The sequence below is a fragment of the Fusarium phalaenopsidis genome (genome assembly GCF_050370095.1).
Source record: "Fusarium phalaenopsidis strain FUZ10S chromosome Unknown contig_32332, whole genome shotgun sequence".
Lineage (NCBI taxonomy): Eukaryota > Fungi > Ascomycota > Sordariomycetes > Hypocreales > Nectriaceae > Fusarium > Fusarium phalaenopsidis.
The window spans coordinates 783,995-801,384 of NW_028145391.1; the positions used below are offsets into that span (position 1 = coordinate 783,995).

Sequence of the window (17,390 nt, forward strand, 5' to 3'; positions counted from 1 at the left end):
CTTCTCTGCCCACATCGGTCACAGCATCAAGTTTACTCATTGCCAAAGAGCCAACAAGCAAGCCGTATGCTCACTCTACGTTTCATCTCGGTAACAAACGGTTTGGGGACGGGTATTAATAGTCTCACCGGCACTCTACTTGACCCCCACCACAAAGCACCTCCTCTTTGCTATTTCCCACGGCTCTGCACAAGGCCGCATTGAGTGCTCCTTAGACGCCGTTTCGATTTAGACCAAAGCCCCCACGTTATAAGCACTATATCCCGCCCTATATCCCGCCCCAAGAGAAGGTATCCAAATTAAAGAACCCAATCTTTAACGAACACCGTGGGGGGGTGCTCCTCAAAACGAGACTCTATTCCAAAGCTTAGAAGTACAGTGATCAAGATAGTCTGGCTTTGTAATCACTTCAATGGCCAGTCTCCGGCCGGACATGAAATGGCTCAGTTTTGTAATAGTAAAAGGACTCACGAAAAGATCAGTAAACAATGCCGACTGCCTCCTTTCAAAGAGTCATGATGAAGCAGGGGTGGGTGATTTTTTTCATGTGGGGCATCAGCGGGGCCGCGGGGTACCTTCATCGGACGGATAGATCCTGCTTTGCTTATCAACATGCAGCATCAACTGATTGATATGGATCGAAAGAAATTCACAAACAAGAGGCTCTTGCTCCATTCTCCTAAGTGATCAACCTTGGCTTGCCGCTTTGTGAATGCTAATTAGGTAAAGGCAAGTCAAGGATGTGCCGTGACTGGTTCGAGCGATTTCGGCGCCTCCCTCCCCACCAAGGCACTAAAGTAAATACCGTAGGTAGTACATGAAGCCGATGCAGGGGATAAAACCCACCACAAGATGGAGTCACAGCGCACTTTCGCTCTCGACATCACCACAACGTCCACCCTAACCTCTTCGCCACAAAGTCAATTGCGCTGAGAAGCATCCGAAATCATGCTCTCTGCCACCTCCGTGGCCATGCGCGCCGGCGCCCGCCGAGTCGTTCGCTCGTCTGCTCCCCTCCTCAACAACGCCCGAAACCTCTCGTCTTCGAGGAGCCTGGTGGCTTCGCCCGCTCGTGATCGTGTCACCTCCGCCCGAGGAGTCTTCCAGGCCGTGGCGGGCAAGCAGCGACGGGGCTACGCCACCACGACAAACCCCAACCCGCCTCTGGGCAAGAAGAATGCCTCCAACGGCGTCCCTTCTCGTATCGGTCTTATTGGCGCTCGAGGATATACTGGTCAAGCCCTGATCGAGCTGCTCAACAACCATCCTTACATGGACCTTCGACATGTGTCTTCGCGAGAGCTCAATGGCAAGGAGCTTGAGGGATATACCAAGCGCAAGATCATCTACGAGAACCTATCCCCCGAGGATGTCGCCAGGCTGGACAAGGACGTCGACTGCTGGATCATGGCTCTTCCCAACTCTGTGTGCAAGCCCTACGTGGAAGCCCTCGCTGATAGCAAGAGCGTCATTGTCGATCTCTCGGCCGATTACCGCTTTGACGATACCTGGGCCTATGGCCAGCCTGAGCTCACAAAGCGGTCCAACATTACTCAGTCTACCAGAATCTCAAATCCTGGCTGTTTCGCTACCGGCTCTCAGCTCGCCATTGCTCCTCTGCTCGAGCACATTGAAGGCCAGCCTGTCGTCTTTGGTGTGTCGGGCTACTCTGGCGCAGGAACCAAGCCATCTCCCAAGAACGACGTCAACCTCCTCAAGGACAACCTCATCCCGTACAGCCTAACGGGCCACATCCACGAAGGCGAGATCAGCCGCCACCTCGGCACCCCCGTTGCCTTTATCCCACACGTCGTCTCTTGGTTCCAGGGCATCCAGCTCACCGTCAACATCCCCCTCAACAAGACCATGACTTCGCGCGACATCCGACAGCTCTACCAGGACCGCTACGCCGGTGAGAAGCTCATCAAGGTTGTGGGCGAGGCGCCTCTTGTGAAGGATATCTCCAAGAAGCATGGAGTTGAGATTGGAGGCTTCGCCGTTGACAAGACCGGCAAGCGCGTGATTGTGTAAGTCATGGATCATCTGGCTGAAGAGACCAAATCATGCTAACTATGCAAAGTTGCGCTACGATAGACAACCTGAACAAGGGAGCTAGCACCCAGTGCCTGCGTAAGTTACCTTTCTCCTAAGAACGATAATTATAGGGTTACTAACGAGCTTCATCAGAAAACATGAACCTTGCGCTTGGTTACGCCGAGTATGAGGGCATTCCCATCATGTAAAGACGCCCGTCAATTAGATTAGATGGTTTGTTCTCGACGACGAGGAGTTGGCTCGGATATTGCTTCAAAAGACGTTGGATTAGGGTCTATGTATAGACGCGCCTTGTAGAGGAACCAACACTTGTTACACATAACCCTCTCGATACCAATATAGAGGCACACGACGACGTTGAATCAATTCTGGACTTACTAAAGAAACATTGGATACTGGATTGAAATAAAAGGTCCCAACCTAACATAGAAAGATCCCCCCAAAGAGAATAACACAAACTGAACCAAACGCACATCCTCAAAGTCCTATAGTAAGCCACCCTGGTGCCTGCCTAGTCATACACTTTGATCCTACCGAGTTAATCACCAAAAATCTCAAGTCGTGTGCGAGCGATTGCATTGCAGCATTTTCCCAGTTTTCGTCCACTCTCGTCATGTTCTTCATCAAGCCTGTCCCCCTAACCCCTGCGCCATCCAGTGTTCCTCCTCATTCCTTTTTGTTTGGCCGTCATGAAGAGTGACTCGTTGGTCGTCCGTCAATTATCGCTGCGCCTGCCTGCCTATCGCCGGTTGTATCAAACTTGCCCTTCCCTACCTATTCGCAGTCCGGACTGCGTGGCGCAGACTTGGCGCTTTTGGTCAGGGTTGAATCTAGTACCGCCGGTCAAGGACAGTCCCGCCAACGAAGCGGCTCAAGCGGTTGTAGGAGATGGATTTACCAGTAGCGTCCACCACGATCGTAATCGCGGGGATATCCCTCCCTGGGGTATCCACCCTCTCGCGGAGGGAAGTCTCGAGGAGGCCGGTCGTACGGCGGTCGACCATTGGCATAAGGGTCCGGGGGAGGAGGGTAATCGCGTCGGTACGGGTCATCGTAGCGACCGCGAGGAGGGGGAGGAGGATAGTCCTCCATTGGTCGGCGAGGTGGTGATCGATAGCGGGCTCGGTCATCATAGTAGTCTCGTCGTGGGCTTCGGTCACGGTAGCCGTATCCGTCGCGGCGAGGACTATAGCCGCGAGGAGGACCACGGCGGTCGTAGTCATCCACGGGAGGTGGGTACGGACGTCGTCCCGGAGAGCGGGATCGACCACGGTCGCGGGCGGGAACGTCAGGCTGAGTCTGGGCCGAGTCAGCATATGCCTCAGCAGGCGGGCGGAGGATACTCTACGTCAGCAACACATTGGACACGCTGTCCCTTGAATTCGCGACCGTCGAGCTTCTCTACAGCGGTCCTCAGGTCCGCAGCAGTCTCGAATTCGACGAATCTACCTTGTGTCAGCCATAGTCACGAAACAAAAACCATCAATCCACTCACCCTCGGCCGTTCGAGTCGCGTCCAGTCTCAGAATAGACCACGTCCAAGCTGGACTGACGCGCAAAGTCTTTGAGATCCTATTTCCAGAATCCACGTAAGTCGTTGTCCAGGAGCAGGAAAAACGCCGGAAGTCCATGTAATCCACAAAACGCGAATGCAGTCCGTCAAGTCAAGTACCAGGAAGCAGAACGGGCGGAGGGGGTCCGTGGTTGTCGTCCCCTAAACCTAGTCCCGGCGCAGTCCCGATGGGTCGAAGCCAGAAAAGCCAGAGCTCCGCGCAAGGCACAAGGGGAAGAAGGTCCATGGAATCCAGCAGCGACAAGGAACGGGGAGTGTGAACAGACCTGCCAACTGGTATCGTTCGGGAGTCCCGTGATCTGCATTCGATGAGGGGTACGGCGAGGCCGCGGAGCGGCGCGCTCGTGGTTGCCGAAGCCACCCTCTCGGTGCCGGGGGCCATGAGCAAACTGGACAGTGAGTCGTTCTCCCATAAAGTTCGATCCGTCTTGGAGGATGGTGTGTTAGCCAGAGGGCGCAGATGGAGACGAGGGCTGGAGTGGTGACGTACGAAAGGCTGTAGGATGACGGTCAGCAGTCAGCGCAGAGACGGAAGAGGGGTCGACTAACCCGGGACAACATCTTGAGCGTCCATGGGATCCTTGTACTCGATGAAACCGAAGCCGTTCATCAGCTTGACCTCGGTGATTTCTCCGGTTCCATGAGTCGCAAAGTGAGCCTCAACATCGGACTTGGTAGCTGTTCGGCAGCGTGTCAGTGGCATGGCTAGGAGCGTCAGGGCGATGAATCTGGACCATTTCGAGGGAGGTTTCCCAAGTAAAGCCGGGTGGAGGACACCTCCGTCGTCATGTTGCCGGTGGGAGGAGGGTCGGGTCGATTCAAGTCAAGGGCAAGCAATCAATCCAGGGAGAGCAAACTGTTTGTTATTCGAGCCAAATGCGGGGTTTCCAGATATCCGGGGCCAGTCGCGCGATGGACCAAGAAAGGGCTGGCGAGGGATCTCTGCCAGCAATGATGGCGATGGGATGGCGACGCTGATGGCGATGATGAGATTGGATGGTGGAGAGGAGAAGAGGGCAGCGCGGGCGCGTGCTATCTCTTGCGACTCGACTGAAGGGCTGGTGACCGGGCGGGGAACAGTGGCAAAAAGCCAGATCGGGAAATAGCCCCGGTAACCAACATCTCGGGCTCCAGCGTCGAGGCGCCCTGGTTGTTAGTGGACAGCCCAGCTCCAGCTACTGTAGGCTAGACTAGCGTCACATGTGCGAACACCCTCGCTTGCATTGAGGTCATCATACCGACAGGGCAGGACGGGAGAAACCCCACAAACCTCCAGGGCTCTCTTAGACCTAGGTAACATCAAATCGTCCGAGTATCGCGAGAATCGTGTCATTAATATTATTTCAGGCCATCTGTCAACGGATGAGACCTGATAAACAGAGCTCTCTCTACCTTCCTTCGTAGGCAGCCATCCAGGGCCTTGGAGTCGTGTTTTGAACCGCCAAATCATGTCGTCAATCACCACAGCCTGGTCCAGCCCAACTCAATCCCCTGTCAATGACGCCCAACGCCTTCGCCGTGTGTCTCGTATCATGTCCATGGATGCCTTATGGGTGAGAAGCCCTTGTTATGCTTCAGAGCTCTTCAAAGATGACTGAAACAATTTCATCAATCATTGTAAATACCAGGTGTGCGCTGTGTCCGTTAGCTAGCCCATAAACAGAAGTGATGTGCAAACCTACTTTAACCTCGAATTGTTCAATGTCGCAAAGATGCGCCGACTTGCCGCCTGCGCGTTGACTCTTCCTACAACGCTTCCGGCAAGATCTGGTACCAGCGTGGCCAGCATGAGACTCGCTTCAGTGCGTGTCTTTTTCTTCTCAATCGCCGTGCGCGGCTTGCGGTCTCGCTGCAGCTGACCCCCAGGCCAGAGACTGTCCTGTACCAGGCCAATGTAGCGCAGCAGAGAGTCTTCTTGCACGAGCATCTTGACATTGTCTCGCACCTTTCTCTCAATCGTGCCGCCCAGGAGTTGTTGAAGAACGACTACTACAGCTCTACCGCGGAGCCAATTGTTCCCCTTGTTGAGCTCAAAGACTTCGAGGAAAATGTCGCAGATTGGTTTGATGAACGGCTCGAGCTCTTTATTCTCAAAGGCGTTCAGCTCAGCCTCGGCCTCGGCAGCCGGGAAGGTATCTTCGTTGACGTTGAGTGGCACAGTATTAAGCTGGTTCGTAGCCGCAGCAATCAGATTCTGGCCAGCAACTGAGATCTGATCCAAGACAGGAATGTTTCCCAGAATGTCATCCATCCCGTCCGCCACTGAGTCGTATAGACGCGTCATCATATCCTTCTTATCCTCGCGGTCTAGGATGTCTTGGCCTTGCGCAATTACGCTCTGTGAGAGGAAAGCTCTGAGATCTCGACTCCGGCAGACCTCGGGAAGGAGAAGCAGCTCTCGCATGTACTTCTCCAAGGCAGCCCGCCGTTTTCGTAGGAACTCGCTCTGAAACTTCATCACCATGCGCCGTCGCGGAAAGTCGAGATCTCGCACTGACGGATATCGGGACCGTAGCTTTTGGTGAAGTTCGTGGAACTCGCTGTATCGCCGCGAAATCACCCATGATGCTGCGGGCATCTGCTCTCCAGCATTTCTCTGAACCTCAATGACGTACAGAGCAAATTCTCTGCCGTCCTCCTCCTTGCCCACTTGGATGGACTTGATCTTGATAGTTGAACGGCCGTAGAGACTGTTGTCACTCTCCTGAACCACGTATTGCTGCCGCTGAAGCTCTTTTCGTCGAATCTCCCTCTGGAGACTAGCCTTGGACTTTCTTAGAATGCGCAGCTCGGCAGTGTTGTTGGTCAACTCTGCTTTTCGCGTCAGCGATTCCACAACCGCCTCCTGAGCCACCAAACGATCAATGTCGTTGGAAAGCGCCGTGATGGCTTCTGCCAATCCAAGATCTCCCGGGGCTGCTTCATGGACTTCATCCTCATCATCAGGTGGTGGGCCATCATCAGCATCCCCGTCGTCAGGAACCTTGTCTTCATCGCCAAATAGGTCATCGTCCACAAAAACGCCGATTCTTGAAGCAGCACTAACAAGGCCAAGAGATGATAGACTTGGCTTCTCGCCCTCCTTGTTCGAGACAGTGGGTTTAACCCCGATATCCATGGAGCCACGGTGGGAGTCGTTATCATTTCCCGAGAAAAGGCTCGAGGCATTGTCATCAATACTGCCTCCGAGAACACTTCCACCACCACCAAAAAGAGACGCACGGAGGTCCTCGGCAGTCTGAGGCCGGTTATCTTCCATGATATTGGTGAGAGCCTGCTCCACGGCCTGAACAACTTGCGTGTCTGGTAATTGTTGACTGTTCGTATCCTGGTCCAGGCTTTGTACAGAATCCACCAATCCGTCATTGTCAATGTCATCGTCATCAAATAAGGGGTTTGTAGAGCTCTCGTCAAGAGAGCGTCTAGCTTTCGTCAGAGGATCTGACCCATTGCCGTTAGTGGTCAGCGCTCTCAGGTCTGACGTAGAGCCTGTACGTTTTCCTGAATTGGATAGCGGAGGAGCGAGGCGTGACACCGGCCTCGGTTTGGCTGGTAAGGTCTTGCTGGATCGAGTATTCGTAGATGACTGAGGGTCTGGCTGATGGACTGGCCGAACTGAATTGGCACTGGCTGCTTCTTGGGCTGCAATACATTTGTAGAATAGGTCGGATTTCTTGAAACTCTGGAAGAAGCGTGACTGCATCTCTTCGAGAACGGCACTCTGTGCCCTTAGAATGGCCCGACGGGCTTTGTAATATTGAGCCGGTGTGGCTGACTTTCCTGCTTTGATAAACTCTCTCACCTCCTTTTTCGAAGAGTCCGGGACCTTCAACTCGGCCTTTGATAGATATGCCTGTTCAATCTGCTGAAGATCTTGACGGTCCGAGTCTGTCCACATGGGTAGTGTTGACGGCACATGCTCGTCATCTTGGCCATCATCCTCCAGAGGGTTCCTGAAGCCGTCCACCACGAGCCAGAATTGCACCAGAGGCATGAGATGCTGGCGATCCATATATTCCATGAAGTAGGAAAGCCCTGCAGAGTCTCGCAAGAGCTCAACCAGGGATGCGTTTTCCAATCTCGAATGTGATGAAGTAGTCGGTACTGGAGCAGGTGCAGGGGCATGACGGTCTCCGCCAGCTGCGAGGTGGTTGACTCTTTGGTCAAGAAGACGCTTCCCCATCTCCAATCGTCGAAGGTAAACCGGATCTTGATTTTCCTGGAGGGAATCCCGCTTGAGCTGGCTGGCAACTTCGCTGCGGAAACGACGGGCATCTGACAGGTTATTGACCTTGCGGATGGCGCGAATGAACTTTTCGAACTTGCGCTCACTGTCTCCCGGAGCAACTCGAGGCATAGAAGCTAGCTTGCTGGACTTTGGTGTAGGGGAGGCGTGCTGGTCTAAGGCTGCTCGAAGCTTGCGTACCGTCGATCTATCCTGAAGCATTGAACGACCAAGGTTCTCCATGAGTTGGTTCCAGGTGTCTGGTTCGGACAGCAGTTGGACAACTGGGAATAGGACAGCACAGCTGACAATCTCGCGGATAATGATGGAAACAGCTCGACTAGAAAGCATCGTCTCAGGGAGGATCTGAGGTACAACCTTTGAGACGAGGGTCCGAAGGTAGTCCTGCTGGACCATCTTGGTGTCGGGGAACGACAACGACGCAGCGGGGTGTAAGCGGCCATCTCGGAATTTGGATGCAATAGCCAAGTCGAGTTCTTCGGATTCGGTGACAGATCGGTTGAGCTTCTTCCCACGCACTGATTTCTCCGCCTCGTAAAAGTCTCGAAAGTGGGCGGTGAGGATGGGGACGAGGCGGCTGGTGACGATCTCGGCCAGGTCTTTGTCACGAAGGGAATCGCATAGACTCAGCAGCGCCTGGCGTATAGCTTTGTCGACTTGGTTCGAGAAGGTAGGATTGCGGCTAATGTTGGAATACCAGCTGCTCACAAAGTCGCGGCCTATCATGCCAAGTAGGACATCGACGGCCTCGGAGACGCGGGGTGACTCGGGAGCTATGGGGGTCGGGGTATACGATTGTCGCTGGCGCAGCGCCTGCACCTCGGATCGCCATGCTTTGGGTCCCAGAAAGGCAGCGGCGTGCGGTCGTGAAATGCGGTCGCTGGGTCGTCTCGAGACGAGGACAAGAGCAGCCAAGAGGACGACGAGGGTGACGAAAGAGCCAGCTACAAAGGCTTGGCCCGCCCAGCGGAGGACGGGGAGCCAGCTCGCGACGACGCCCCAGGCTATGAAGGCTGCAAGTCCTGCGAGGGCAGCATCTCTGCGCTTGAGGGCCATCGCCAGGATGTTGACCTCAAACAAGACATTCTTGTCTGGAGATGGAGTGTCGTCGTGGCTCCAAATGGGCGGGTGGTGCTATCAGCCGGTTAGGTTCCATTATCGATTACGGTGGATGCTGTAATTTGATGCATCCACCCCTGTCGGTACGCCTGCGGGACATGGAAACCCATGACAGAGCCTACAAAAGCCACTGCAACTGCGGGTACGGAACTATATTAGATGAAACTGCTCGACGACATGATGCATTGTTTTGGAGGAGCCTCATTTTTATGAGGCATAGCCTGGTTGTGGCTCCTTGTATCCTGACTCAAGAAGCTCTCGCAGCAGGACAGCTGAGAGAAGTACATGGTCGAACCCCCACGCTGGATTCTCAAAGTGATACATGAGCTATAATAGGGTATAATTCTAGGCCGTTGAATAGTTCTCCTGAGTGTTATTCCTCAATCATTTTTCCATGAGAAAGCATTCACTGCCATCTCTCGTCCTACCTCTGGAGGTTGGCATTGCATTCAATACCCATAGCTCGCATTTAGTACTGCAAGCCAATGACACTCATCGCAGAATCCGACAAACATATGACTACGGTTAAAATATCAGTTTCATAAACTCATCTTCAGTTCTGTAAATTGACTTCGGACTACCACGGAGGATCCTCAAGCCTCCGGAATAGGGCCACAAACTTTTGTCCCTTATTCCTGGCCACTTTCTTGCCCTCTTCCGTCTCGGTCAACATGACCTGCACACATTCATCCGCTTCCTCTTCCTCCTTCGGGATCCTCTCGAAAGCAGGATGAGCATCGAGATGCTGGACCATCCACATATGCAAGTCTTCGACGTCTGTAATGGTGTACACGATGCCTCCGGGTCGGAGAGCATAGGCGTATTCCGAGTTGAGTGTTGTCGACACAATTCTCGCCTTGTGTTTTCTGGCCTTGAAGTGAGGATCCGGGAAGCAGATGAAGATTTTGGACAATTGGCTCTTCTTGAAGAAGTTTGGGAGAAACTTCATCGTGTTCGCCCGGATACATCCCACGTTTTGGTACATGTTGTCCGAGTTTTGTGACCGCAGTGCCTTTATCCGCTCTTGGACATACTCCGCAACCTGTGTACGAATCTCCAGACCTAAGCTTGTTAGTCTGGATTCACAGACCATACCTTTCTCACTTACCGAGAACCAGTGTGTCTGGCAACTTTGGTGCCAAAGCAACCAAGAGACCACCAAATCCACAGCCAATATCGACAATCTCTACGTCTTTGCGGAGACGACGAGGCTTGGTGGCATCTTCTGGGGCCTCATATTGAACATAATGAGGAAAATAAACCGACCAATCCATGTCATCTGGGGATGTAGGGCTATTCACATGTCAGAATATTTCGCTTAACATCCATGAGATCAAGTACATACTACTCTAGCATGTGGTCGGAGAAGGGATTCGCATGCGCCCGCTGGCGGTAAAACTTTTTGCGCGGCAACTGAGTGACCCCATCCTTGGTCCTTGCTGCGCGACTCAGCTCGCGGCCTTTTTGTTTATTTGGAAGCTCTGTCGTCATGTTTTGGTTGTGATGTCGATATTTGATACCCTGCAATTTGGAGATAAATTCAGAGGCAGATCCAAATGTGAGGGCGCGCTTGGCGGGCTGCCCAGTCGGGAAGGCGGTGAGGCAGAATCTGCCCACCTCACATGCGAATTAATTGGAGGGAGGTGTACCCTGTCAGCTGGAGATGAGCTGCGGCCTCCTCTGGGTGGCCTCGGAACCCATGATTCTACCACCTACAACCACATCACCCCCTTCATAGTCATGAGCTTTTTTGCTTCCAAGCTGTTTGTGCCGTATACCACAATGTCTGAGTCTTCTCCTGATGCGCCATGGAATCTATTCGGTTCTCTGCTGACTGAGTACTCCTCGGTTGTCCACTGGATCTCCCTTGTCTGTGTAAGTGCAGCTCGGCCCATCCCCCTTGATGGGAGACTGACGCGCGGATAGTTCGGGGTTGGTTTGGTCTTGTTCGTCCCAATCGTTCTCCTCATCATTTTCGACCTCGTCGTTTGGGCATGGAGAACCGCCAGCAACAGCTCCCCCGCTTCGCCTCGCGATTCAAAGCCCACCGCTGTCGCTTCGAACACAAATACTACGGCAATAGCGACAGGCATAGACAAGGCGACACTACGCTGCTAGTCACGAACCCTCGATCGATCAGAATACGATAATAAACTTATATTCTTGGGCACGCTTTTATCTTGCTAGCACTTTCGATTTTAAGCAATCTGCGACAGAACCTTGATCAGGTCGGCAGTCACACCCATGGCAGTCACAGCACCACCAGCACCGGCACCCTGGACAATCAGAGGGTTGCTTCCGTACCTCTCAGTGTAGAAGCTGATGATGTTGTCGCTGCCCTTGAGAGCGGCGATGGGGTGAGAGCGGTCAAACTGCTCAAGTCCAACCTTGACCTGCTGGGAAGCAGTGTCGATGCTTCCAACGAATCGGACAACCTTGCCGGCCTTCTCGGCAGCAGCCTTGGTCTCCTCCATCTGCTGGTCAAATGCAGGGAGCTTCTCGAGGAACTCGTCACCGCTGGTGCAGGACTCGAGCTCCTTGGGGATGAGGCTCTGCACGGGGAAGGAGGTGGGAGACTCGACAGGGAGACCAGCCAGGCGGGCCAGGATAGTCAGCTTGCGAGCAACGTCGAGACCGTTGAGATCGTCTCGGGGGTCAGGCTCAGTGTAGCCAAGAGACTTGGCGTTCTTGACCTCGTCCGACCACTTGCCGCCCTGGCCCTCGGTGGGAGCAAAGGAGTTGAAGAGGAAAGACATGGTGCCGCTGAAGACACCCTCAATCTTGGTAACCTTGTCACCAGTCTCAACCAGATCCTTCAGGGTGGAAATGACGGGAAGGCCAGCACCAACAGATGACTCATGGTAGACACGAGCTCCAGAAGCCTCAGCGGCCGAGAAGATATCCTGCCACAGCTTATAGGAGCCAGAGAAAGCCTTCTTGTTGGGGGTGACGATGCTGATGCCTTGGCTCAGGGCGAGGGGGTACAGCTCAGCAACGTCCTGGGAGCTGGTGTTGTCGACGAGAACGGTCTTGGCGGGGGCCTTGGAAAGGTACTCGACGACCTGGGGAAGAGCGAGGGGGGCCTTGGAGGAGGCTCCGAGGGTATCGACGACGTTGTCGAGGTTGATGGCAGAGTAGTCGTCGTTGTAGAGGGCCTTGCGGCTCGTGGCAATGTAGGCGAGACTCAGCTTCGGGGAAGGCCTTCGAGCAGCGAGGGTCTGGAGCTGGTCAATGAAGACCTTGCCGACACCACCGGCGCCTGTTGTTGATTAGCTCTAATGGTTGTACATATAGAGAAAGATTGAATTACCAATGATGGCAATGTAAACTTGCTTGGGAGCGGCCATGGCTGTTATTCCTTCAACTGTCGAGAAAGCTTGTGAAGAACAAACTCGGGGTCCGATGGCGGGGCATCAGGAAAGCCATTTGAGCACGACAGACCAACCCCGCGGTGGGTTACCCTACGCGACCGGAGGATGGACGACCAATTGGGCAAGCAATAGAGCTCGCCCACCACGTGCGACGAGATGCAACACTTTGGAAATAATTGAGATGGAACGAAGTGTTGGTGTTTTGATAGAGTTGGCAAATTGGGATCTTCGGGCTTTTCTATGCCGAGCTGGTGTTGCTGTTTGTGCTCTGATTGCCTTAGGCTGAGCTCTCTTCGTAACCGTTCCATGACATAAACTTCCCTTCACCACGATCGACTCGCAAACTACATTACATAAGGATCACTCGCAAACCTACCGTTACCCAGCACGCATCATGCCGCAAGACCCAAATCTCTATGGCCAAAGGGCGCCCAAGAAGCAGAAGCGAGATGCGACGTTGTCCAGTTCGCTTGATTTCACGGCTCAGCTGACATCGTTGATGGCAAACGCGTTAGGCCCAACATCAGGCCGGTCACGCCCCTCCAAGGACCGCAAGGAAGACATCTTCAAGGGCAGCAAACCAAAACGGAGCAAGGAGTCAGATGGAGCAAAGAAATTACAGCTGAAAGAGGTGGCAGGGACCGAGGAGGAGACGAAGGAGCTGGCAAGGGCCAGACGAAGGATGGAGGAAAAGGCACGACTTTACGCAGCCATGAAGCGTGGCGATTACGTCCCCAAGGAAAACGAGGCTGCTCCACTGGTGGACTTTGATCGAAAATGGGCCGAGGGAGAGGAAGAACGAAAGGAGGATTACGAAACGAGCAGCGACGACGACGCTGACGACAGCGGCGAGATGGTTGAGTATGAGGATGAATTTGGTCGCGTGCGGCAAGTCACCAAGGCAGAAAGGGACAGGTTGGAGCGAAGAGCACGACGAGGTCTACTGGGAGCTGAAGAGCTAGAGCGCATGTCGGCACGCCCTAGCGCACCGGGCAACCTCATATACGGAGACGCAGTGCAGTCGATGGCCTTTAACCCAGAAGACCCAGAGAAGATGGAAGAGCTGGCGCGGAAGAGGGACCGCAGCGCAACACCACCGCCGGATCAGCACTACGACGCCGACTGGGAGATTCGGACAAAGGGCACGGGATTCTATAAGTTCAGCAAGGACGAGGAGACACGGACGGCCGAGATGGAGGGGCTCGCGGAAGAACGGCGCAAGACGGAGGAGCAACGCCGGGTCCGCGAGGATCAGAAAGAGGCCAGGAGAAGGGAGATTGAGAAGCGCAGGGAGGACATGGCGGCGCGGAGAGCCAAGAAGCAGGCTGATTCGTTCCTGGACAAGCTGGGAGCATGAGAAGCAGAATTCCGTCCAACGGAATAAAGACGTCCTGCTGGAAGTTGGCGTTGGGTTAGACGAAGCGATAACCCAGTTTGGCGGCTCCGAGGCTCCAAGCCAGCGAAGCTCCATCTGGCTGCGTCTTCGCGCATACGAATTAACGCGAGGCGGAAGTGCCTGTACAAAGACAGGATGTACCATAATGATAATCTGTACACATTCAAGTGCGTTGCAACAACGGCACGCTCGGCCTGCTGCATTCCTAGCCGCAAGACTCTCTTTTCCGGCAAGCAGCGGGACGTTATCGCAACCCACACCATCTTTCTTTTGGCTCTGGGGAACCGTCTCAGTTAGTGCGAGGTAGTTGCTCCATCACGACTCGTTTCGGAGTGGCTCGGAAAACTGTGCAGATAGACTTTTTTTGCTTCATCTCGACAGGCATTGAAGAGAATCATGAAGCCATAAATTCGGTAAATTCAGCTAGAAAAGGCATTAACTGCGAAAAGGCCGATGCCGCGCTCATAGCCCATGTACGGAGTATTCGTTGGCTCGAGGTTTGTTCCAGGCTGCCTCCCTGCGAGATGCAAGGCTTGTCGGCCGCCCTTGTGGTGGCTTACATGGGAAGGGGGAACGTTTTCCAGGCACAGTGCGCCAGAGTCGAAAAATAATGGGATTTTCGACCCGTCTACTGTGGGCATTTAGGAATCGCAGACGCCTCCACCGTATTGACCGATCGCTACCGGGGGGTTGGATGGACGGGCCGGAGGCAGACTGCCAGGCAGACCGATGTCCCAAAAGAGGCACTCCTTGGTGGGAGGAGGACTCGCGTCTCCTTCATCAGCGTCCTCGTCAGCCGCAGCAATCCGGGAAATGAGACTGGCTATCGACGATGTGATGAGAGTCCGAGGGCAATTGGTAAGCACGGCATTGGCTCGTCTGTCCAAACGGTGATCCCCAATCAGGACGAAAGACTGGGGGAGATAGTTTCGGCCAATTGGCGCTGAGGGCGCAGGGTCCGTCCAAGTTGCTTACGGCTCTCACCTGCGCTCGCTAACCCTTTTACAGGCAAAGCAACAGCATCAAGCAGGGCGCTGTCTTGACAGCCTCGAAAAAAGCCCACGCAGGAGGGCGCGCCTGTGCGTCGTGTTGTCGTGTGTGCGCCCTTTGAACCACAGGCTGGCCTTGAGGGTTTTGCTGGTGGAGGCTTTGCTTGTCCTGTTGGGGGCCGTCTCAGGGCTTGGTTGCACCGGCGAGACCGGCCAGTCCTCTTTTGGCTAAGCCCCAAAAAAGTGTGAGTCATTGCCCGGCCCCATGTCTCTCCGAAAGGGCGCCCTTCGCGGCGGTACCTGGGCGGCGAATCCTCGGCTGGAGGAAACGCACTCTATTTGCCTGTGTCCGGTCTGGCTCCGTTCCTGTGCTGCAAGTACCCTCTCTGGCGGCACACAATTCCTTTCCTCGCTTTGCGTTGCTGCCTGAGAAATACAAATTCTCCCCGTTTTCCAGTCCGCAACTTTCTTCCTCTCTTTTCCTCTTCTCTCCACCCCCAAAATTTCTACACACACATATCCAAGTACAGCTCAGCGCCTCAGGCGGTCGTCAAGATGTTCTAAACAACCCCTTTCCCCCAGTGTCCCCAGTCCAACCGTCAAGATTCCGTCCCCGGACTTAAACGCATCCATCCCCACTCAACCACCCCGTTCAGCTCACCTTTTGGTCGATCTGAACTTCAGCACCGCTTTGAATAGCATCAGCTCGAGTTCCCTCAACACCGCCAACGTTTCAGGCCAAGACTTTTTAGTCTCAACCACGGATTCCCAGTCATCATGGCTTCCCTCCACGCAACCCAGCCTGCCGGCACTATCCGCGCACCAGTTCCAGAGTCCCGAAACACAGCATCAGGACTTTGTCTTGTTCGATCAGCCCCCTAATCGGTCAACTACATCGCTGTCAAACCAGCGTCGTCACTCGTCTTATCTGCACAAACGTCGTCAACAGCCCGCTTCCTCCGCTGTCCAGAATCAACGAGTAGCCCAGTTGCTCAAGGCTATCGGTAACACCTCGTCTCCTGTCAACCGCCCCGCGAATCAGTTTTACGCTTCTTCGGCCCCTTCGTCGTCCACCACCTTGCTACAGCAGAACACATCTGCCAGGCCTCCTGTTCCTCTTTTCTCCCAGAGTACCGGAAGTATCCAACAAACCGCCAAGATGATGAACGCCGCAGGTTTGTCTCCCAGATGTTCATCTGATTGCTCTAGCTCACCATCTTTAGACGTCGAACTCGAAGAGTTCACTGCCTTCGAGGGCGGGGCCAACACGGCCTTCTCCTCGCCTGCCGTCCCTAGCGTCTTTGACCTGGGTGGTAGTGCTTCCAGCTCCATCTCCAACCTGGCGACTGTGTCGCCCCACGATCTGCTCTTCCAGGAGCCATTCATGTCCGCACCTAACTCGTCGGCACTCACGGCGCTGACTTCGCCGTCCATCCACAACGAGTCTCCTGACTTCACTGACGGATATGACGTGTCTCCCAACTTTGGCAACGCCGACTTTGACACCTCTGGTGACCCCTGGTACCCTCTGTTCCCTCAAGACGTGTCTGCTCTTGAGCAGGCCAGTGTGGAAAACTCACCAGCGACCAAGTCGGATGATCTGGAGTCGGTTGGTCGTTCCTCGTCTTCCGACCGCCGGAAGTCGGGTACTTCCCCCTCGACTCGCCACTCCTCGGTGGCGGGAGTGAACGCTCGCAAGCGTGACAAGCCCCTTCCTCCCATTGTTGTGGATGATCCCAACGATGTCGTTGCCATGAAGCGTGCCCGCAACACCCTGGCGGCGCGAAAGTCGCGTGAGCGCAAGGCTCAGCGACTGGAGGATCTTGAGGCGAAGATTGCGAGGCTGGAAGCAGAGCGTGACCACTGGAAGTCGCTCGCGCTTGCGTCTGGTGCGCAATAGTTGAAAAGTGGAATTTCTCTCCTTTGCCAATGATACTGGGACCGTTGTTTTGCTATGTTTTAATGGGTACTATTATTCGGTTCACATCCCAGTTACAATCAGTTTCTAGTTCGATCAATATCAAGTTCTGAAGATACTTCTTGGCTCCTAAAGTTTCGTGATATCTGTGTGAGAATGGTGTGATGGTTTGAGTTGGACTGAATAGAGCGTTGGGGGGCTTGGCGTCGGCGGTCGTAAGTCAGGTTACGGCCGACTGCGGCATCGCTCTTGCGCCAATTAAACGCTACTATCGCGCCCAGACGAATTTGTTCAAGGCTGTGTTTAATAGAGCCTGTTAATTGGACGTTTACTTGCACTAAGCTGACGGTTTACCCTTGTCAGATCCTTAATCGCCGCAAGGTTCTCTCTGGGAAGAGACTTTGATACTCGACCAAACTGGGCAAGTTAGGCGAGTTGAAGTCTCCGAGGGATGGCATTGGCTCATGCCGTCATTCAAGATGTAGATCCCCACATGTTAGCCAGTTTTGAATCAAGGCATTCGTGCTCCATGTGGACCGCCTCAATGTGCTGTCGAGGGCCGTCCTGGTCTGTGCCGCGTAGGGCTGGTCCTTAGAGATATGCGCGTTTCATCATGATGCTTTGGAGATATGCAGAAGGGATGGGCTGTGTTGGTGTCATTGGTGGCACAGCACATGCGGTCATCTTTTCAGCTCGATCCATGGCCAAGAGGGATCGTCCATG

General features: G+C 54.1%; 6 protein-coding genes across 6 annotated transcripts; 3 read left to right on the forward strand and 3 right to left on the reverse strand.

Annotated features, from left to right (window-relative positions):
- Nucleotides 1–948: 948 nt before the first annotated feature.
- LRP88_13243 (NAGSA dehydrogenase family protein) lies at nt 949–2,243 on the forward strand (the record flags this gene model as incomplete). The annotated part of the gene is made up of 3 exons (XM_083249618.1): nt 949–2,027; nt 2,081–2,130; nt 2,188–2,243. 3 exons carry the CDS (start codon nt 949–951, stop codon nt 2,241–2,243), a joined length of 1,185 nt encoding a protein of 394 aa, XP_083093952.1.
- A 706-nt stretch (nt 2,244–2,949) lies between these two features.
- Nucleotides 2,950–4,331, reverse strand: LRP88_13244 (splicing factor SR family protein; the record flags this gene model as incomplete). Its single annotated transcript, XM_083249619.1, has 6 exons — nt 2,950–3,354; nt 3,404–3,500; nt 3,551–3,627; nt 3,895–4,055; nt 4,119–4,124; nt 4,178–4,331. 6 exons carry the CDS (start codon nt 4,329–4,331, stop codon nt 2,950–2,952), a joined length of 900 nt encoding a protein of 299 aa, XP_083093953.1.
- Nucleotides 4,332–5,202: 871 nt separating this feature from the next.
- LRP88_13245 (uncharacterized protein) lies at nt 5,203–10,484 on the reverse strand (the record flags this gene model as incomplete). Its single annotated transcript, XM_083249620.1, has 5 exons — nt 5,203–5,263; nt 5,311–8,988; nt 9,578–10,055; nt 10,153–10,286; nt 10,339–10,484. 5 exons carry the CDS (start codon nt 10,482–10,484, stop codon nt 5,203–5,205), a joined length of 4,497 nt encoding a protein of 1,498 aa, XP_083093954.1.
- Nucleotides 10,485–11,191: 707 nt separating this feature from the next.
- LRP88_13246 (homoserine dehydrogenase-domain-containing protein) lies at nt 11,192–12,340 on the reverse strand (the record flags this gene model as incomplete). Its single annotated transcript, XM_083249621.1, has 2 exons — nt 11,192–12,252; nt 12,304–12,340. 2 exons carry the CDS (start codon nt 12,338–12,340, stop codon nt 11,192–11,194), a joined length of 1,098 nt encoding a protein of 365 aa, XP_083093955.1.
- A 418-nt stretch (nt 12,341–12,758) lies between these two features.
- On the forward strand, nt 12,759–13,721 carry LRP88_13247 (CCDC174 family protein; the record flags this gene model as incomplete). The annotated part of the gene is made up of 1 exon (XM_083249622.1): nt 12,759–13,721. The coding sequence occupies one exon, from the start codon at nt 12,759–12,761 to the stop codon at nt 13,719–13,721; it is 963 nt and encodes a 320-aa protein (XP_083093956.1).
- A 2,187-nt stretch (nt 13,722–15,908) lies between these two features.
- Nucleotides 15,909–16,649, forward strand: LRP88_13248 (bZIP transcription factor; the record flags this gene model as incomplete). Its single annotated transcript, XM_083249623.1, has 2 exons — nt 15,909–15,924; nt 15,973–16,649. The coding sequence occupies 2 exons, from the start codon at nt 15,909–15,911 to the stop codon at nt 16,647–16,649; spliced, it is 693 nt and encodes a 230-aa protein (XP_083093957.1).
- Between the last annotated feature and the right edge of the window lie 741 nt (nt 16,650–17,390).